Source organism: Polypterus senegalus, chromosome 7 (genome assembly GCF_016835505.1).
Source record: "Polypterus senegalus isolate Bchr_013 chromosome 7, ASM1683550v1, whole genome shotgun sequence".
NCBI classification, from domain to species: Eukaryota; Metazoa; Chordata; class Cladistia; order Polypteriformes; family Polypteridae; genus Polypterus; species Polypterus senegalus.
The window spans coordinates 48,212,692-48,235,606 of NC_053160.1; the positions used below are offsets into that span (position 1 = coordinate 48,212,692).

Here is a 22,915-nt window from a genome sequence, read left to right on the forward strand (position 1 = left end):
GAGCAGGGGGCAGAGCCCCCCTAGTTATTATTATTGTCATTTTATATTTGGCTGATGACTTTTTACAAGACAAGCTATATTGAAATGTGTCAACTGCTGCTTTAGTGACTTGCTCTGGATCACGTCATGAGGCAGAGACTGGAATTAAACTGCCTCTCTTGATGGCCTAAAGACCAGTGCCAAATCATTTACCATTTATGAAATAATAATAATAATAATAATAGAGACCTTTGTCTGTGGCAGTAACTTGTGTCACGCACAGTGCATTCTGGAAACCAGTCTGTTGCTGCTGTTCTTTTATAGAAATTCTTCTAAATCTTTTATGTCATCAATATTTGTATTTATGGAAAACCCAACAACTGTTGTACAACTCTGGCACATGCCCAGTATTATAAACAAGCTTATGTTCCTCAAATGAATCAAGTTCAGTGTTAGGAAATGTACTGTGGAAAGGTAATTCTGCTTACAGTTGAGCCTAAAGGCATAATGGCAACAAAATAACAAAAGAAAACAATCATGACAAAATAATAATGTTCTACTTCATTTATATTAAATAATCATTCAATATATGCCCTGGCTGTTGTCTTCTCCAAATGTTGTTGGAGTGTAAAGAGGTTCAGAGGATGGAAGATTACAGAGAACCATGTTTCAAAAGGCCCAGAGTTGAACAGCTCAGTGGCTGTGGCTTTCTAACATGTCTGGAATAGATAGATAGATAGATAGATAGATAGATAGATAGATAGATAGATAGATAGATAGATAGATAGATAGATAGTAAAGACACTATATAAAGTGATAGATAGATAGATAGATAGATAGATAGATAGATAGATAGATAGATAGTAAAGACACTATATAAAGTGATAGATAGATAGATAGATAGATAGATAGATAGATAGATAGATAGATAGTAAAGACACTATATAAAGTGATAGATAGATAGATAGATAGATAGATAGATAGATAGATAGTAAAGACACTATATAAAGTGATAGATAGATAGATAGATAGATAGATAGATAGATAGATAGATAGATAGATAGATAGATAGTAAAGACACTATATAAAGTGATAGATAGATAGATAGATAGATAGATAGATAGATAGATAGATAGATAGATAGATAGTAAAGACACTATATAAAGTGATAGATAGATAGATAGATAGATAGATAGATAGATAGATAGATAGATAGATAGATACTTTACTAATCCCAATCCATTGTTTGTGTGGTTTTCAAGTGCCAAGGTGTGGTTACACTTTTTATTACTTTAAGAGTTCTGCTGTGATCAGCAATTTTTATAAAATTTTTGGAGTATAATTCTATGCTTCTGACCGATTTCAAAACATTCTGCGTCCCTAAACAAGCCTTTCGGTTTTGTAGCTTAGCTGTGGTTTACACAATTATTTTATTTTTAAAAATGTTTTATTCATAATTGCAAATTTTGAGTATTTAAGTAATTTACAATGTGCACTCTATTATAAAAGAGCCCAAAACCATTGCTGTTACACCTTAGGTACGTTTTCTTGTTGTTGCATACAGTATATATTCACCTGTCAATGGCGGTTGTTAAGTTCGAAATGCTCTCATTGTTTTAATTTATATTTGTGTCAATATTACACTTGAAAGTACTAAAATGAGTTTAATCACAGATCAACGTTTGTGTTTGTTTGCAGTCAGACCGCTTCTACAGATTAGGGAGGGGTGCAGAAAAGACGTACAGTGGGCACAAACACTTTTGCTCTTCTTTATCTTCACCACTGGGCTGTGGCTTTGCTGCTGCGCTGCATTGTGTTGTTCTTGAGCTGCCATCTGGGGGTCAAGTACAAATCATGGTGTTAGAAGAAGTATTTCAGATTTTCTGAGAATTGTCGTAACATGTGCTGTGTCTGTTGCTTGCTGATGGAAAAGTAGTTGATTTAAGAAACCCCCAAACAATTACTAAGTTGCCAGGGAGCATGAAGATTATGAAGGATTTAACATGCTATTTTAGATATGATAGGCTTTGGAAAATACCTGCACATTAACACTGTGTCTGCAGATGTATGGTTGGAATGGTGGCTCTGAGGCTAGGAATCTACACCGGCAATCGGTTCAAATCCTGCATACGCCAGAAGTGATTCTACCCCGTTGGGCCTTTGAGCAAGGCCCTTAACCTGCAGTAGTGTGACGTTAATCTGCATCCAGCCGTGCAAGCAGGACCTCCAACTTAGACGGAAAATGTGGGCGTTGGTGCTGAGGTGTCACCCATTGCACGGATGTAATCAGGTCCTAATCCATGTGGTTTGGTGGGGGCAGCAATGCTCTGTAATAGGTGCACGCTCCAACCTTCAGATGTATGGAGGAATATACTGTGGACAAATAAATGAATTGTGAAAACATCCATCCATCCATTTTCCAACCTGCTGAATCCAAACACAGGGTCACGGGGGTCTGCTGGAGCCAATCCAGCCAACACAGGGCGCAAGTCAGGAACAAACCTTGGGCAGTGCGCCAGCCCACCGCTGGGCACACACACACACACACGGGACAGGATCGCCAATCCACCTAACCTGCATGTCTTTGGACTGTGGGAGGAAACCCACGCAGACACGGGGAGAACATGCAAACTCCACGCAGGGAGGAACCAGGAAGTGAACCCGGGTCTCCTAACTGTGAGGCAGCAGCGCTACCACTGCACCACCGTGCCGCCATTGTGAAAACATTTTACATTAAATTAATAAAAAGTAATGATATGTAAGCAGAAATACATAAATTATGTTATGAAATGTTTTTGTTGCTCAATTCTTTATGAATTTAATTATTTCTTTATTTCAGTGACTACACATGCAGCATGAAATCTGGCATAAAATGAAAACTCATCTTCATCTGTCAAAGTTGAGGAGGTCTCTGGTGAGTTTTGATTTGTGATCTGTTGGTGTAGTGCGTGTACAGTAGATCATTGGTCATCAAGGTTACATTTACACTCTCCTGATGATCAATTCTGCCCTCCCTGAACTGAAGTAGCCACTTCACACAAACTCTGTCCAACATTTTCGTTCTCTCATCTTCTCCACAAACAGTGACAACACTGAGCATACACTTTGTTTGTGACTGTGAGCAACATCCTCCACCCCAGTGAAAACACAGGGCTCACTAGAGCCCACCTCTCAACTTCGACAGATGAAAATAACAGAAGTCTATTTCATGTTAAATGCTGTGTCACTGAAGTAAATATATGAAGAAATAAATGTTAAATACGTAAAGGAATAGGCAACAGAATTATTGTCCCATTTCATAATACATGTATGTATTTGCATACTTATTTAATTTTGTCTGAAATGTTCCTTGACATAGAGGAGAGTTTATGATGTTTTTAGCACAAGGCTTTTGAAAAGCAGGCAGTAAGGTTATGGGTTCAAATCCTGCTACTGACAATGTGTGACCATGAGCAAATAACTTGAACTGCCTGTGCTCCGATTAGAAAACCAAAAAAGAAATGTAAACACTTGTAACATACAGTATCTCACAAGTGAGGACACCCCTCCCATTTTTGTAAATATTTCATTATATCTTTTCATGGGACAACACTGAAGATATGACACTTTGATACAATGTAAAGTAGTCCGTGTACAGCTTGTATGACAGTGTAAATTTGCTGTCCCCTCAAAATAACTCGACACACAGCCATTAATGTTTAAACCGCTGGTGACCAAAGTGAGTGCACTCCGAAGTGAAAAATGTCCAAATTATGCCCAAAGTGTCAATATTTTGTGTGGCAGCCCACCATTATTCTCCAGCACTGCCTTAACTCTCTTGGGCATGGACTTCACTAGAGCTTCACAGGTTGCCACTTGAATCCTCTTCTACTCCTCCATGACGACATCACAGAGCTGGTGGACGTTAGAGACCTCGCGCTCCTCCACTTTCCGTTTGCCCCACAGATGCTCAATAGGGTTTAGGTCTGGAGACATGCTTGGCCAGTCCAGCACCTTTACCCTCAGTTTCTTTAGCAAGGCAGTGGTCGTCTTAGAGGTGTGTTTGGGGTCGTTATCATGTTGGAATACTGCCCTGCAGCCCAGTTTCTGCTTGTCAGTATGTCACAGTACATGTTGGCATTCATGGTTCCCTCAATGAACTGTAGCTCCGCAGTGCCGGCAGCACTCATGCAGCCCCAAAACATGACACCCCCACCACCATGCTTGTCTTTGTACTCCTCACCTGGTTGCTGCCACTCACGCTTGACACCATCTGAACCAAATAAGTTTATCTTGGTCTCATCAGACCACAGAACATGGTTCCAGTAATCCATGTCCTTAGTCTGCTTGTCTTCAGAAAACTGTTTGCAGGCTTTCTTGTGCATCATCTTTAGAAGAGACTTCCTTCTGGGGAGACAGCCATGCAGACCAACTTGATGCCATGTGCGGCATATGGTCTGAGCACCGACAGGCTGACCCCCCCCCTTCAACCTCTGCAGAAACGCTGGCAGCACTCGTACGTCTATTTTCAAAAGACAACCTCTGGATATGACGCTGAGCACGTGCTCTCAACTTCTGTGGTCTCCCATGGAGAGGCCTGTTCTGAGTGGAACCCGTCCTGTTAAACCTGTCGCTGTATGGTCTTAGCCACCGTGCCACAGTTCAGTTTCCAGGTGTTGGCAATCTTCTTATACTGTAGCCAAGGCCATCTTTATGTAGAGTAACAATTCTTTTTTTTCCAGAGAGTTCTTTGCCATGAGGTGCCATGTTGAACTTCCAGTGACCAGTATGAGAGAGTGTGAGAGTGAGAACACCAAATTTAAACACACCTGCTCCCTTGTAACACTAACGAGTCACATGACACTGGGGAGGGAAAATAGCTAATTGGCCACAATTTGGACATTTTTCATTTTGGGGTGCACTCACTTTTGTCACCAGCGGTTTAGACATTAATGGCTGTGTGTCGAGTTATTTTGAGGGGACAGCAAATGTACACTGTCATACAAGCTGTACACGGACTACTTTACATTGTATCAAAGTGTCATATCTTCAGTGTTGTCCCATGAAAAGATATAATGAAATATTTACAAAAATGGGAGGGGTGTCCTCACTTGTGAGATACTGTAAATATTGTAAGTCGCCTTGGACTGAGGCATCAATCAAATAAGTAAATGTAAATATGAAAATAATAAAGCACCAAGTAATGGCTACGTCCTCGCTCTTTGCTTTCAAAGACTGACCAGCAGATGTCACTATAAATGCAGTTTTAATCTTCCACACAGAGTTCCGGTCTGTAGGACTTTCTTTCAAAACACTTTAGACTTTGTATATCACTTTGCAATAATGTCAGATGTAAGCACTGCACCAGTCTTTCCTTATTCTCTTCTTCATTTATTGTTGTACATGTAATTGCTCACAGTATTAACTATGTTTCCTTATACTGTCATAGAAGTAAGACACCAAGAATGTACAACTGTGTGAACTTCAGGAGAAGTGCTGGGCATTTAGAGGACACTTGGGAAATCCACTTGCCAGCTTCTAATATTTGTGACGTAAATGTATGCGGGAATTGGCATGAAAACAAAAAACCAAGAACTTTGGCCCAATCTAATAAATAAAACAGTTAATTATGCGTGCTCTGTGCCATTCCATTCTCATCACAACTTGAGGGTCTAATGTCAAGCTGGCATTAAGGCTAACTGTTGGGCCACCATGCTGCTCCAGCTGTACAAACATTATATAAAAGAATTCAATGAATGTGTGTGAATGCTGCTTGGGATAAAACCAGTGTAAAAAATGGCAGCAGTCTTACCACTCCAAGTGAACATCTTAATGCACAAATCTTGGCAATCAGTCATTCCGTTTTCTAGACCCCATGTCAGTGTCTGCCTGTGACGCTCTTTAGTCGGTGGCATTCCTATCAGCGTTACAGACCATTGTCTTCTCTACTTACACGGGGAGCATTTTATCTTTAGTTTGATTCGATGATCTGTTTTACGTCACAGTCCACTGCAGCTGTAATGGATTCTTTGATGAAATGTTTAACATTTTGCCCCCCAGGGTGTGTTCACTATGAAAGCTGTGGTCCACCAATTATTTTCTGAGATTCCTCATAACAGATTGAAGCCATGAGATTTAAAATGATTCACAAAAGGGAACACATCTGAGCAGCCCAGCCAGGGAGGTCACCGACATGCTCCTCATTAATTTCTGGACACCATTTTATTGCAAGTTACTCATTTGCCACTTCATGTTGTATGTTTCTATAAAATGCACAAAACTAAAATTTCCAATAAAGCATAAAGTGTTCTTGATATAAAATATGATTTTATTTTTCACTCTGAAATACAAATTTCTATATGAGTATTACATTGTTTTTTTTTTTAAAAACGGTAAGATTTAAAAGTTTGGCAAATATTAAACAGTGAAGGTGAAAATAAACCTCTGAAGCCTTCTGCACATTTATAGACTTTCAACAGTTTTTTCTTCTTTATACATATACATAAAACTGATATAAAGTTAGTTTGTTTGTTAGTTTAGACCATTGCTGCATATTAAACAGAGGTGCCCCCCGTCATTTCCCCCAAAGCCCTGATGCGAGTTAACTTTTCAATGCGATTCTCAGAATCTTTTTTAAATTTGATTAGAATTTGTCATCTGCAGTCAGATACACCTTAACCCCCATAACCACCAGTCTGCTTTAAACCGCAAGACAATGGAAGCAAAAAATGAGAAATTCATTAACTGGTAATATAAAGCTGTCCACGTGACGCACCTTCAGGTAATCGAGTAAGGAGTCTGGTCCAAGATCACATACAAACTTTACAAACATTATTTTGGTATATAAAAAAAAAGTGCATACATACACATACATACTGTACATACACATTTCTGATTTTCTGGCACTAATAAGGAGAAGCTACTCTATATTCCGGGAAAAATACAAAGATAATATTTGCAAAGATGCACAAGGAGGGGCTTTAAAACCACTGAGAATTAAAAATACAAGGAAACAGAAACCTGTTTATTTAATGTTCTGGCAAGATAGAAAGGCACTTCAGCTTTTAAATACAGGGCAAGAGTAAAAGAACATGAAGAAGTCGACTTTACAAATCTAACAGAGACAGGACAACTTGTAGCACCTGCACTTACTCTGCACACCTATACGTACCATACAAGCACGTGCGCATATATGCATGAACACACACAAATACATACAGTACTGGTGCAGCGCCACAGATACGGTAAATAGACAGATACTGACATATAGAAGTGTGTACATACAACATTTATACTGCACAGGTGAAACAAAGGAGTAAACTTGGAAACTTCATATACTTAATATTTGCTAATGAATAACAGCATACCTTAAAAATGCAGAAATTTTTTGTTTCAATTGCTGGACATGATTTTTAATATTAAAAATTTCTACAATACATCCAATTAGATTTTGTGAAAAGTGGTACCCAACATCCAGGCTCACATTTTTTGAAACAAACATAAAAAGACATGAACTCCTGATACAAGAAGTATGCTGTTCACACAAATACTGTAAGTAATGAGAACAGAACTACAGTAGAACAAAAGGCAAAAGAGCTCCTACCACATATACGATAAACATTAACAGTACCTCACAGAACATTAGACAGTATGACTGATAACGGTAAATGTTCAGACAGAATACTCCAGAGGTGTTACTCGTGAAAGCATTCTGGTACTGTTCAATGACAGAAAGAGATAAAGCAGCATGTCTTGTCATGTACTCGTTTTTTCATTGAATTTTTTAGGCCTCCACTCTAGCACATGCAGAATAACGTCTTCTGATTCTATTGTGTTAAGCACAAACATACAGTATTCTTAGTTAAACCTGCTGGTGATATCAGGCACAAGGCTTTCCCCTCCCTCTTCTTTACATTCAGAATCGTCCAAGGTTTCAAAGTAAATAGCAGCTTCAAGAACGAGGATATGCTTGTACTTTCAGTCAAACATGCCTCTTCGAGTTGGACTGGGTGAGGTCTTCCTTCCGAGCCTTGGGGTGCCCTACAGAACAATCAGAGCAGGGTACAATGTGTCAATCTGTGCAACCTAAAACAACACTGCTGTAATAAACACATTTCTGTAACCAAAAAGTACAATTTTAAGAGGAGTTTCTAAAATGATCCGTGTACATCATAGAAACAAACATACAGTACACATAGTAACACCTTGAGGGAGTGCGCTTCTTAAAGCAGTGCTGGCTGCGGAAGTGTACACATTACTTGCTTACACGAGGCAGCCGTCCTTCAGAGCTTAGTTACTCTAAAATTTGAGTTTGTGAGGCCGACAACCCAGGCTTTATTCTTCAGAGCCTGAGCCCCGGAGAGTTGCAGTCGATGCAGGCTTTCATTCTAACCACCGTCTTAATGTGAAGTTCACTCTTGCTGTTACTGAAAACAAATATTTACAACAAACTGGCTTGCTTTTATGCTTCCTCTGCAAGGTCAAGTGCTGCCATTAGTGTATGAACTGAAAACACATCTCTTATGGACAGATATGCACTAGGATCAGTCAGTTCTCGTATTCTCGATTCTCTCTTAAAATGTTTCATTAAAGAACTCATTTTAGGATGAACAAACAACACTGCTGCAAGTGGGCCAAGTTAGCAGATAACGCTGTTGACTCTTAATTAACAGCCAGATATCAATTCATAACGTAGGGTACCAAAAAGAAAGAAAAAAAAAATCTAAAAACAAGTGGAACCTGAATTGGGCACACTGAATTCTGTTAAAAAATAGCATTATTCAGAGATATGAAACCTAAACTACCATACATTTCTGAATTTAAATGACAGACGAGAAGCACCATTTAGTTAATAAAAAAATAAATAAATAAAATAAAAACACTTAAGAGTTGTGACTGATCTCAGACTAATGAAACCAGCAATCCATGAGGATCCACCGAGTCGGCATTATCCATACTTGCTTTAAGTAAGCCTTTACTGTACCCTTTATCCATTATTCTGCATTAATGTTTGAAGGTGCCATATTGAGGGGTTAATGAGATGCCAGACCTCCAAGCCTGATGATTTAATAAATGACAAGTAAGAGACAATTAAGAATTTCCTTCAGACTTTCATAGAAGGATACTTACTCTGTGTGAGGTGTAAAAAAGAACCAGAGTGCTTAGCTCATTAAATTAGCCCAGCAGTGCAGAGTTGGATTTCCTTAATTCTGTACTGCAGGATATTTGTCTGTCATCTCACTTATTTTGTTACAGTGCATGCTGTCATAATACTAAGAACAGCATTAATGTTATTTGTGTTGGTTCTTTCTTCTAAATACTGTTATTTCTTGTAAAATTAATTAATTTCTTGTAAATTAATGGAGCTGCAAAACAGCAAAAAGAAGTAAATGAATCAACATATGCAATGAATCCTTTATGGACAATAAATGATAAAAAAAAATTATTCAGCAATCAGTTTAGAATTATTTACATTAATAGTAAAGTCATCTAAAAGCTGTATCATGTTGTGTTTATTTCAGTTCAATGAAAGTTAATAAGCAAATGTAAATATCTATGTTTTTGAGAAGTTTATCGTGAGAATGGCCTCAGTGTACACGCTTTCATTCTTGACAGCAGTCGTGTGGAGACCACCCAATACAATACAATACACAGTCAGCAGCAGCAGCAGCATATTGTCTACCTGTACAAGTAATGCAGGCAAATATGATCACCATTTATAAGTTACATAATGCTAGACCAGAGCAGGTATTTAATTATTTTCAGTATTCATTTAAGTATTCCTCTAGTATGAATGTAATGTATGGTTTGTGTAAAATGTTATATTTTATACTTACTGGTGACTGAGCTTTGGAAAAGTTAACATGTGCATAAAGGAGAACTGCAATGTCCTTGTGCCCAGCTTCCAGAGCTATAGAGAGCGCTGTACTTTCATCCTTGTTGAGAAATGAAAGGGGAAAAACAAAATCATTAATACTTATGATGGGGGTCTAATAACCATTTCTGTGCACATTCTCTTCAATTTAAGATGGATTACTTACTAGAAGTATTCTGTTAAGCAATGGGTATGTGCAGAGAAAGATGTCTCAGCTGGTTAGGAGACATAATGCAGCAAAACCCAGAAATACATGTAATTCTGCCCCATCTTGCTTAAAATAAATACATTTATGAAATTTGTGTAAATATAAACTTGTGTGCTCAATAAATGACACTAGAGGAGGGAAAACCAGTCTGAAAAATAAAATGCTTTTAAGTACATTTCATGTCAAATGAAAACTCTCTGAAGCTGACATAGTTACTAATTTTACTTCCTTCTATGTAACTTCTTTTCAACAAACCATTTGGGAGAACTGACCATACAATTATTCACTTGTTTATTAATAGAATCAAAATTCAGATTAACTAGTTTTAAAGCAAAACCTATGCAATACAAGTTTTCATATTATTATACAAAATTAAAATTAGACATAATTAACATGGCATAAAGAAATGGCTCCATTATATAAAATCAGGCTCAAAATGACCACAGCTTTGTAATTTAGTACACACAGGCATAGTGGATACTGGTTTTTATTTCATCTAATCTTATAATCAGAGGCAAATCAATTTTTGCTAATTTTATGTGTTTCCTCACTCTGACTTTGGATATTCAAAACAAACCTGTAGTAAAACTCTGAGAAATTAAATCATAAACCACTCCAAAAAATGCTTTAACTCTCTAAGAAGCTTTACTTACACTTTTTTGCCCCCTATTGTTAAAAAACACTTAATTACCACTGAACAAGCACGAAGTATGTGTCTACAACTTGAAGGTTTAATTAAAAACAGTCTCTCCATAAATAGTATGTAACGGATAATCATGCTCTGTAAAGTTAAATTCTTGGGAACCACTGAAATTATTCCGAATTCTCAGCACAATTCCACACAAATCAGCCTCTCACTTCAGTAAAAGGCGACAGACTGTTGTGCATTGGGGAACCTGCTACACCTAGTGGCAGTGTGGTGGAAAAATATTTTGTAATAAAATTACAAAAAAGTGAGTAATTTATGACATGCAGCTGCTTCATTTTAGATTTGCTCTGACTTGAAGATACAGAGTATAATGTGTTCAATAAAATTTACCACTAACTGCAGATGTATTTTGTCAAAGGGAATTTTAATGTAAAACTTCCAGTGCATTATCATTACTTGACAACATAACACTGGTCTATCCAATAATATTGTTCCCTATTTGGTACACTGTATTACTATGCTAATTATATTTAGATTAACTTCTATATGTGATGTATATTTATACATTTCATAGACACACAAGCTTATGCAGGCAGGTTACGTACGAGATAGGGACTGTAGGTTTGTTCTTAAGTTGAATTTGTATGTAAGTCAGAACAGGTACATTATTTTAATAAATGCTATTGTTGACCGACTGTAACCAAGTGCTCTGCCAATGAATGATGGAGTTTCACCTCTCTCTGACCTTTTTATTATTTCCAGGTCAGCGCTTGCAGCATTACCAGCAGTGTGTGCTGGGTGGGCAGTGAAACACCCCCCTCCGCTCCATCCAACCTGCGTTCAGTCAGGAGCTGTAGCTGCGGCGGCATAGTGGCCGGGCAGTGAACCATTGTCCTGCACACGAGCAAAAGCTGTGGCCCCAGTGACTATGCACCACGGGTCACACGAGGGACACTACACTGCACAAGCAGCGAAATCTCCCCCCTCCAGCCACTGCTTGCAGCATCCCCAGGCTGAAGATAACGGAGCAGCAGTTACTGAGGCACATTCGTCGCAGCTGTGGCCTCATTCGTAAGTTGTAGGTCGGATGTCCATAACCTGAGAATTACCTGTTGTGAAAGACAGCCGGGTCCTATGCCCGGCAGGGATGCCCCTGCTGCTTATGTTTCGGGGGAGCTACCATGGGCAGTCCAGTACCTCCCCCGGGATGCTTGGTGGCAGCCGCCATGGCTGACGGTGATTTCCCAACCACCCACAGGGCTCCATGGGAGATGGGGTCCTCCACAGCCTGGTTGGGGGCTCGGATGGCCGCTAGAGGGAGCTGCATTGAATCAGCAGCCTGGCTGGACGAATCTTCAGCCCCACCCGGAGGTGCAATTAGGATCAGGTGGTCAAGCGCCTAGAACACTTCCGGGTGGGTTATAAAAAGGGCCAGCCACCACCACTCGAGGAGCCAGAGTTGGGAGGAAGGAGACGAAGCTTGGGAAGGAGTGGTCGTAAAGGAAGAAAGGTGGTGTTGCTGTGTGTTGGACTGGTGTTTTGTGGGACTGTGTATTGCCTGTGGGTCACAGGGAAGACATGTGCCCACGGGTGAAGACAAAGTGTTTGTGTTTTTATACGTGCCTCCGTGTCCATCTGTGTCGGGTCAGGCACCTATATAGTGCCTTTGTTACACTGTATACAAATGTACATATACAATACATACATGTACAGGCATTGATCCTAGGACCAACATTTGGGGAGTTTCACTCTCATCCATCTTCAAAGCACTTCCTTATTTATTCTCAGATCCAGTGCATACTCATCCCAGCTTGCCTCCTTACTCTAAGCTCAAAACCGTTTACTTTTAAAATGGGAACACAGTCTCACTTCTCCCAACCTTAATCTAGACCTTTTCTTATATTCTTTCTTTTGAATTTACAAAAATATCTGTAATTATCAGTATTGCTCTATTAACAAAATAATTCAATAAAGTAGAGGCATTTTGTATAATAATCATCACTACATTTTGTAAAAATATTTGAGAAAGGATGACTTACACCATCAGTTAATGTTGCATCACAGCCAGGCTGTGCCAAGAGAAGCTTCACTATTTCAACATGGCCATGTTCACTGGCACACATTAAAGCTGTAGAACCTTCATCATCTTGAATATTAACATCTGCACCACATGCTAATAATGCTTTCACCATGTCCATTCTTCCATGGCTTACAGCCAACATCAATCCAGTTTGACCAGCCTGAGGAAATACCACCACCATAAAGTCATTACATGTACATGACCTCACATTTGGATGTAATCAGAATGTTACTGATCTGTACTGCTTAAGCACTGTATGATATGAAATATGACACTAATCCAAAGGTTTAACATGTTCTGTTTAAGATATATTATCCATAGGTATACATTTTATCACAAGTACTGTAGGTTTGCTTTAAAATGAATATTAAATCTAAAAATAGAGGAAGTATAACTAATAAACAGCATTTCAGAAAGCATATGGAAGAGAAATTATTACTTTGAGTAAATTAAGACACTAGGGTGAACTGTTTACATTTATTGTAAGGTGAAATAAAAATTTTACTTTTAAGGTACTTTTTTTATTGCACTGACATGATATCAGTTTTCTTTGGTGCAGCTCATACAAACAAAACATCAACATAAGCATACAATCAAAACAGAACAGTAATCATCATTTCCTAAAAGCCCATAGCCACCAACTTAATAACACATATATTCATTAAATAACTATAAAAACTCTTTAGGTCAAGGTGTAACAATTCATGGATGTCACAGCTTTGATAAGTATGTTAAAGAAATCAAGTAGTCATCATTTAGTCATCACTTCATACATTTTTCTTCACCATAAAAATTTAAAGACTAAATTCAACTTACATTCCTACCAAAGATATTTCTGTTGACTAAATAAAACGTACTTGTATCCAAATAGAACTTGAAAAGATATATTTTTTCGAATCTGAATTGTAGAGCGACGTGACGCGCACCACATCGAGCCTGCGAGCTATTGAGCTGTCGCCTGCCTGCCTAAATAAGTGACCCTCGCTTCCCTCTTATTTTTTTTACTGTTCATTTAATCATTGGTAGTCGCGAAAAAATTAGAAAATGGAAGGAGGATTATACTGAGTAAGGCTTTGCCAAAACAATTATTGATGGCGAATAAAGTATCCATTATTCATAAAGCTTCAATTGGTGATCTGTTTTCTGCATTAACCTCATATTTTTTCATACTTCTTCTCAAACTAAGGGGGTGCAAGGGTAAAATGAATCGGGAAGCGCTGATTTATGTATATTGAAATAGTTTTACTGTCAAATAATGCAAACAATATGCTGCACGTGTTTCGCCCTAATTCTGGGCTCATCAGGAATCGAACCTCGGACGTCAGTGCTAGAGGCGAAACCTCTCGTGTTGTGCCACGGCGTGCGGTTCGTTTATTTGACAGTATGTAGATTGGGAGATCATATATATATATATATATATATATATATATATATATATATAAAAACTGCTCAAAAAATTAAAGGAACACTTTGAAAACACATCAGATCTCAATGGGAAAAAGAAATCCTCCTGGATATCTATACTGATATAGACTGGGTAATGTGTTAGGAATGAAAGGATGCCACATCGCTTGATGGAAATGAAAATGATCAACCTACAGAGCCCTGAATTCAAAGACGCCAAAAATCAGAGTGAAAAATGATGTGGCAGGCTAGTCCATTTTGCCAAAATTTAATTGCAGCAACTCAAAATTGTACGCAGCACTTTGTATGGCCCCTGTGTTCTTGTATACATGCCTGACATCGGTGCATGCTTCTAATGAGATGACAGATGGTGTTGTGGGGGATCTCCTCCCAGATCTGGACCAGGGCATCACTGAGCTCCTGGACAGTCTGAGGTGCAACCTGGTGGCATTGGATGGACCAAAACATAATGTCCCAGAGGTGTTCTATTGGATTTAGGTCAGGAAAGTGTGGTGGCCAGTCAATGGTATCAATTCCTTCATCCTCCAGGAACTGCCTGCATACTCTCACCACATGAGGCCAGGAATTGTCGTGCACCAGGAGCCACTGTACCAGCATAGGGTCTGACAATGGGTCCAAGGATTTCATCCTGATACCTAATGGCAGCCAAGGTGCCTTTGTCAAGCCTGTAGCGGTCTGTGTGACCTCCATGGATATGCCCCCAGGCAATCATTAACCCCCCACCAAACTGCTCATGCTGAATGATGTTACAGGCAGCATAATGTTCTCCATGGCTTCTCCAGACCCTTTCACTTCTGTCACGTGCTCGGGGTGAACCTGCTCTCATCTGTAAAAGCACAGGGCACCAGTGGTGCATCTGCCAATTCTGGTATTCTATGGCGAATGCCAATGAGCTGCATGCTGCTGGGCAGTGAGCTCAGGGCTCATTAGAGGACATGGGGCCCTTGGGTCACCCTCATGAAGTCTTTCTGGTTGTTTGGTCAGAGACATTCACACCAGTGGCCTGCTGGAGGTCATTTTGTAGGGCTCTGGCAGTGCTCATCCTGTTCCTCCTTGCCCAAAGGAGCAGATACTGGTCCTGCTGATGGGTTATGGACCTTCTATGGCCCTCTCCAGCTCTCCTAGAGTAACTGCTTGTCTCCTAGAATCTCCTCCATGCCCTTGAGACTGTGCAGGGAGACACAGCAAACCTTCTGGCAATGACACGTATTGATGTGCCATCCTGGAGAAGTTGGACTACCTGTGCAACCTCTGTAGGGTCCAGGTATCGCCTCATGCTACCAGTAGTGACACTGACTGTAGCCAAATGCAAAACTAGTGAAGAAACAGTCAGAAAAGATGAGGAGGGAAAAATGTCAGTGGCCTCCACCTGTTAAACCATTCCTGTTTTGGGGGTCATCTCATTGTTGCCCCTCTAGTGCATCTGTTGTTAATTTCATTAACACCACAGCAGCTGAAACTGATTAACAACCCCTCTGCTACTTAACTGACCAGATTAATATCCCATAAGTTTCACTGACTTTATGCTATACTCTGATTAAAAAGTGTTTATATATATATATATATATATATATATATATATATATATATATATATATATAATGTACACTCACCTAAAGGATTGTATGGTGTTCCTAATAATCCTTTAGGTGAGTGTACATACTAATACGGTGTTTAACCCCCTTTCGCCTTCAGAACTGCCTTAATTCTACGTGGCATTGATTCAACAAGGTGCTGAAAGCATTCTTTAGAAATGTTGGCCCATATTGATAGGATAGCATCTTGCAGTTGATGGAGATTTGTGGGATGCACATCCAGGGCACGAAGCTTCCGTTCCACCACATCCCAAAGATGCTCTATTGGGTTGAGATCTGGTGATTGTGGGGGCCATTTTAGTACAGTGAACTCATTGTCACGTTCAAGAAACCAATTTGAAATGATTCGAGCTTTGTGACATGGTGCATTATCCTGCTGGAAGTAGCCATCAGAGTATGGGTACATGGTGGTCATGAAGGGATGGACATGGTCAGAAACAATGCTCAGGTAGCCCGTGGCATTTAAACGATGCCCAATTGGCACTAAGGGGCCTAAAGTGTGCCAAGAAAACATCCCCCACACCATTACACCACCACCACCACCAGCCTGCACAGTGGTAACAAGGCATGATGGATCCTTGTTCTCATTCTGTTTACGCCAAATTCTGACTCTACCATTTGAATGTCTCAACAGAAATCGAGACTCATCAGACCAGGCAACATTTTTCCTGTCTTCAACTGTCCAATTTTGGTGAGCTTGTGCAAATTGTAGCCTCTTTTTCCTATTTGTAGTGGAGATGAGTGGTACCCGGTGGGGTCTTCTGCTGTTGTAGCCCATCCGCCTCAAGGTTGCGAGTGTTGTGGCTTCACAAATGCTTTGCTGCATACCTCGGTTGTAATGAGTGGTTATTTCAGTCAAAGTTGCTCTTCTATCAGCTTGAATCAGTTGGCCCATTCTCCTCTGACCTCTAGCATCAACAAGGCATTTTCGCCCACAGGACTGCCGCATACTGGATGTTTTTCCCTTTTCACACCATTCTTTGTAAACCCTAGAAATGGTTGTGCGTGAAAATCCCAGTAACTGAGCAGATTGTGAAATACTCAGACCGGCCCTTCTAGCACCAACAACCATGCCACGCTCAATATTGCTTAAATCACCTTTCTTTCTCATTCTGACATTCAGTTTGGAGTTCAGGAAATTGTCTTGACCAGGATCACACCCCTAAATGCATTGAAGCAACTGCCATATGATTGGTTGATTAGATAATTGCATTAATGAGAAATTGAACAGGTGTTCCTAATAATCCTTTAGGTGAGTGTATATAAGATAACTCCTGTAGCCACAATAAATGCCTTTATTGAATAGACAAACCAGGGTGAACAAGTTCCTTTCTACTGCAGCCACAGCCGCGACATCACATAAAAAACAATCAATAATAACTCAAAAACTTGCAATATTATTTAGGAAAATCGTAACATTTTACTCACCAAAAATTAGGACTATTTGTAAACAAAATCCATCCACCTCTCTTTCCTCAAAAACAGTTTAATTACTCTGTCGTACGGATTATCCGTGCACTTCAGTTCCATCAAAACATCCCTTTCTATCGCATTCAAAGCTAATGCTGAAAGTCGAACCTGCCCTATGGTATTTCTGGCATAAGTCTGAATTTGCTTTAGGGCTGAAAATGTCCGCTCGACAGAAGCAGGGTACACAGGAATGCTCACCGCCAAATATACCAATGTGAACAGCTGTCCCATGCTCTCATTCAGATTTTTCTGATGAAGGAAGTCAAGGAGATCAGTGGGAGATTTTCCTAAAAAATCATCCATGCATACATTACAGTCAGTTCTGTTTTTAGCCGAGACAGATCAAAAAGCGCTCCGTGGCTCTTGTGTTAAACTGGAGAAGGCTGCATGGGTGAAATTTTTCTTGTATTCCCGAAACTTCTGGGGCTCGAGGAGCGTGACAAACATCAGGTTTTCGTGGTCTTGAAATCTGGTCTGTGTCTGACAAATAATATTGTCCAGAATCCTGCCATGGAGTTGGCCGTAGTGCGTGCGACGATCTTTCGCTCGGAGCATTTGCGGTGCGTTCAGTGGCCTCGTAGAGCTCCTCATATTGGCTTCTATCCAATCAATGGGTCTGAATAAGGAGACGTTGCCACACGCCTGCTAGAGGGCCCGACTGACACCAACTCAAAATCTGACTGGTTGAAGCAACAGGTTAATCGACATTTATTCTGTGTTAGAGTGCCTACAAAATGGATTGTGAAAGCCAACAAATGATGGCTGAAATGTGATTGGTTAAATGCTTTAATATGAAACTCCGCCTCCCATGGCTATCGAGCTGCAGTCTATTACAGTATAGTATATGGACGAAAATATGTTCCAGTTATGACCATTACGCGTAGAATTTCGAAATGAAACCTGCCCAACTTTTGTAAGTAAGCTGTAAGGAATGAGCCTGCCAAATTTCAGCCTTCTACCTACACGGGAAGTTGGAGAATTGGTGATGAGTGAGTGAGTGAGTGAGTGCTTTGCCTTTTATTAGTATAGATTATTATTATTTAATAATTGCCACTATTAGTGTATAAATGGATATAAATAATTGCATGTAAATGATTCGCCAAAATCTGTTGTATGTAAATGATACTGTTTAAAACATTATTGTTTGTTCATCAGAAAACGCAGTTTCCACGTCTACCTGCATTAGTTTAAATGGCACTTTTACCACTCACAATAGGGCGGACGCGCTGACTTATCGTGTCGACTGGGCAACACAGTGAATGCGGCATCCATCTATATATGTTTATGTTTTCCGTAGCCTGGTACAGGAAGGTACTCTCTCGACCATTGGCATTGGTTTCGCTCCTTGTTATTTTCGTTACACTGCAACGGTGGTTTCCTAAGCCTCTGTTATACCGAATTCCTTTCTCACCGTTTTCCGTTCCTATTCTTACACCGCCGTATGCTACGGGTCCCAACATGAAAAAAAGCCCTAAAATGTACCAAATTATCTCTGTGTTTTAAGCCAAAAATGTTATCAAGTATTGATCTGCATCTTGAGATCCCATACACATTGCAAAACTGTGTAACCACATTGTTTTAACCTCTTTAGTATTATGTTTACCCCTGGAGAAAATGAGCCAATAGCACTGATTTTTTCAGCAACAAAAAATGTTATGTGCAACAGAAACATGTAAATACCAAAACATCATCATAATCACAGTAGGAAAGTTATGTCCGGTGGTCGTCCAACTGGTACCTTCTGAATGTGAGCTCAATTTCACTATTCACATTAACATCTGATTAACTTACATTGCCACCACTCTCACTCGTTTTGAGCAATGGTTTAGTTTTGGTTTGTTCTAAAACGGGTGTTATGGACTTTTGTTTGACATTGTGTTTTTGGTTTAAGGCTCCTCCCCACTCATGAATATTAATGAGTTACCATAACATGGTAGAACCCCTAAAAATATTCATGATTTTTTGAAGCATGATGTTATTACATCCGATAGATGGCAGCAGAATACTGACCTGAGAAATTATTCAGGCTTAACACGGTAAAGGGGATCATAACAAGTCACCTTATGTTCGACTTTGGCTTAACTGTATTTTAAATAAAATTCTAAGCCCAAGTCACACTTGGGGCTAACTCCAAGGAGGTTAAGATGGACAAATGCAAACCATTGTTGTGTGATTCAGACATTTTAAAAATAGACTCTCTGTGCACTTCACCAGCTTCCCTGTTTGTCTGCTTTCTCAGCACCCTTTCCAACTAGGGGTGTGGATTCACCCTTCAGAAAGTCATTGCCTATTGCCATTTTTGACATTATTGAACGTTGATGTCCAGATGTGAATTGTTGTCTGACAGTAACAGAAAAGGGTACACTTATGATCACTTATATTTTTTCACTATAAAAAGGCTTATTTCTTTATTTCACAAAGAATATTGCCTGCTGCCACTAGATTGATGAAGCACAATTTACAATAGTAAGAAAGAATATTGAGGAGGCATGTAGTATGTAATCAAATCATAAGAACTGAACTGATGTTATAGGTATATATCCACCCATCCATCTTCCTCACTCGCTTATCCAGGGCAGGGTTGTGATGCAGCCTTACCCTATCCCAGCAAGAATCAGGAGCAAGAAAAATTCCAGGACAAGCCATCAGTTCATCTCAGGTTGAACACATACAGGCCACTTTAGCAATTCTACTCCACATAACCTGTATGATTTGGACTATGGGAGGAAACTGAAGCACCCAGCGAGAACATGCAAACTCTACACAGACCCCAGTCTCCTTCACTGCAAGATAACAGCGCTACCACTGCGTATCCTTGCCACCCACTGACATTATTATTTGCTGTCCTCAATATATTTTTCTGCTCTATAGGGACAATAGTAATAGTCATCTCCCTAACCTGCTTGTACAGTGCTGGGTCATGGAGCAGCAATCAAAGGACACACACACAGGCTGTTTTAGCAATGGCAATTGGCTGAAGTTTAATCGGACTGCAAGTTCAGTTCAAATGTTTTAAAAGGGAGTTCTAACACTGTCATTCCAACCTCACAGCACGAGATTCTACTTTGATTCTATGGATTGACTGGTATCCATGTCAGTTAATTTACTCACTCAAAAGCACTGTGTTCAGTTCTTTCTTTATCATATCCTGAGCATAAGCAATTCATCATGCATTAAAACATTGATAACTGATTGGTGGAACTTCAGTCTTCTCCATCATACACTTCACTTTTCTTTAAAAAAAAAAAAAATAAATCATGTGTGTTTAACACATTCAATGGAAAAGATGGCTTGGCTCTTTTAATGATCTCCAACTATTATTAAAATACAATGCAATGTAATCAGCTCAATTCAGATTTATTGTTATGTGCTCTTTTCACCATCCTGGTTCTCGCTGTGCATCTCACTCTGTAAGGTACGTATGTAAAATAAAAACAAAGCTGCAGTAAGAACAAAAATGAGCAAGGAATGTAGCCTTACAGCATCTTGAGAAAACAAAACCAAAAATCTCTGAAATAATGTATTATTTTCAGTTTAGTCTTGTTAATACAAACACATATCAGAAACAAGGAAGGCACATTTTCTTAACTCGAAAACTGTGGTGTGGCACTTCAAAGTGCATATATTCAGTAGGTTTAAAAGACTTTTCTTTACAAAGGGACTGCAAATGGACCCCAGTACTCATTTGCTTCATTATAAAAATGCAGTGGCTAGTTATTTTTGAAAATGTATAAAATATGCTTCACTTTAGAGTGCAGTTTCATGTGGCAAACTAAGATATACCATGACTGTGAAAAAATAACTGGACTTGAATAATATTTAACTCATCCTTTAATATTCTTACACAATCTGCACATGAAACAAGATTCAGAGCACTGTAGTATTTGGGTAACAGTTCTGCAGACAAATCTAGTGCATGGCTTTAAAGTGAAATAGTAATGCAGAGTTATCCTCTAAACTGTTTTAATGGAGAGACATACAGTATGTTATTTTAAGGCCAATACAATGAATAAAAAGAAAAAATGCAAATAAAACAAATTGAGGGTTAGAAATTGTATATCAATACTAGCCATGTGCGCCCAACTACGTTGCGCGTGTTAAAGTTGTCTATGAAGGGCTCCCTGTTTAAACGCGGCTGCCAGTCACACAGCATTATGATTTTTTTATAAGGGAAACAAAATTCCAAAAGAAAACCCTTGGATATTGATTCGATAGGAACGGCCTACTCGGAATCACTGTCCGAATAGTAATTATGTGGTGTTGTGGGAGCATTTCTGCTTCTGTCCGTTCACAGTCTGTCTTGTTTTCACGACACTATCGTTTCCTCTCACGATGTCTTCTCAACCTTTCTCCAATCTCGCAGGTTTCTTTGTGGCAATGCAAAGAGTAAGGCAATATACACAGAGCAATGGTTATAAAAAGGGGGACACATAGGGATCACTTCACTGTCATGTGAGCAAGCCACAGTACAAATGTGAGACGCGCAGCACTTGCCGGCTACAACGTAACAATAATACGTCGTCATTCATTTTACCCACTGTCTTTCTTTAATTCATATGTTACGTAGGCACGTACATTTTATCTTTGGCAATCTAATTCTCTAACCAGGCTTCAGGAGGTAACCAGTGTAACACTGTCCACCACCCCTTTCGTTATTCCGGCACATTGTTGACATCCGTGAGTAACAACAACGTACTAAACTGGAAGGTGGTCTACGCATGTGTGGAATTCGCGGACAAACAAAGATCAAGATTTAAATGAAGATCTCTTTAGTTAATTTAAAGCACAACAATTTGTTTAGTTTGAATGTCTGTGTTTTGAGGTGTGACTGGCGTACTACAGTCTTCAGTAGTATAAGCCTGGAGGAGATTCTTAATGCAATGCCTATGTTTTAGCTGTCTCTCTACTGCCATCTAGTGCTTCTTCTAATTAATTCACCGACAAACAAAGATCAAGATCCAAATGAAGATTATATATAGAGATTAGGTCCTATTTTTGTTCCCCTTCATTTTCTTTCAAATCCGGATACTTTTCATCAACATTTTTATTTAGTTGTCTTATTCACCAACATATTTTTAAAATTAGGGTCAGGGTTTCCCTTGGCAGAGTGCCACTGCTTGATGGTTATACACTAAACAGTAAAATGCATTTCCTAATACACTGTGCACTGTAATCAATGAACAGGCAGTTTTATGAAAGAAATGGCATACAGACCTGGCTTGCTTTAGCATTCACATCGCCTTTACTGAAGAGGTCCTCTACTGTGTGCATGTCTTTCTTTGCTTCTACAGCAGCAAGAGCAGCTAGCATAATGGGAGTATAACCAGCCTTGTTTTGCTGATTTACATTACAGACATCTACAACAAATCCATCAAAATATCATTAGGAGTGACAAGAACAATAGCAAGGTATTTGTTAACACTTGAATTAAACTACTTTCATAGTTGTTAAATTTTGTTTTTCTTATTCAATTTGGAGGATCTGATCTTGCCAAAGTAAGTAATGAAAACAGTTTCTTTTTTAAACAGAGATGTGTACAAAGGTGCCAGATGGCATTTAGCTTTATTAGACAAAGGAACCTGGCAATGCTTCTCTCTTTTCTAATGAGCTGCTCTCCTATCCCTTCCAATACACTTCAGCATGCACTTTACTGACA

General features: G+C 39.3%; 1 protein-coding gene across 9 annotated transcripts in view; it reads right to left on the bottom strand.

The window, feature by feature from the left end:
• Positions 1–6,898: 6,898 nt before the first annotated feature.
• Positions 6,899–22,915, bottom strand: part of kank1a (KN motif and ankyrin repeat domains 1a) — a 202,941-nt gene continuing 186,924 nt past the window's right edge. For 8 of the 9 annotated variants that reach the window (XM_039758591.1, XM_039758590.1, XM_039758588.1 and 5 more), the window contains 4 exons: positions 22,474–22,616; positions 12,729–12,929; positions 9,795–9,893; positions 6,899–7,998 (listed from right to left, as the gene is read on the bottom strand). In XM_039758591.1, the coding sequence (XP_039614525.1) occupies positions 7,936–7,998; positions 9,795–9,893; positions 12,729–12,929; positions 22,474–22,616 (506 nt within the window). In that variant the 3' untranslated portion in view covers positions 6,899–7,935. The other variant, XM_039758595.1, reaches the window with a different exon arrangement.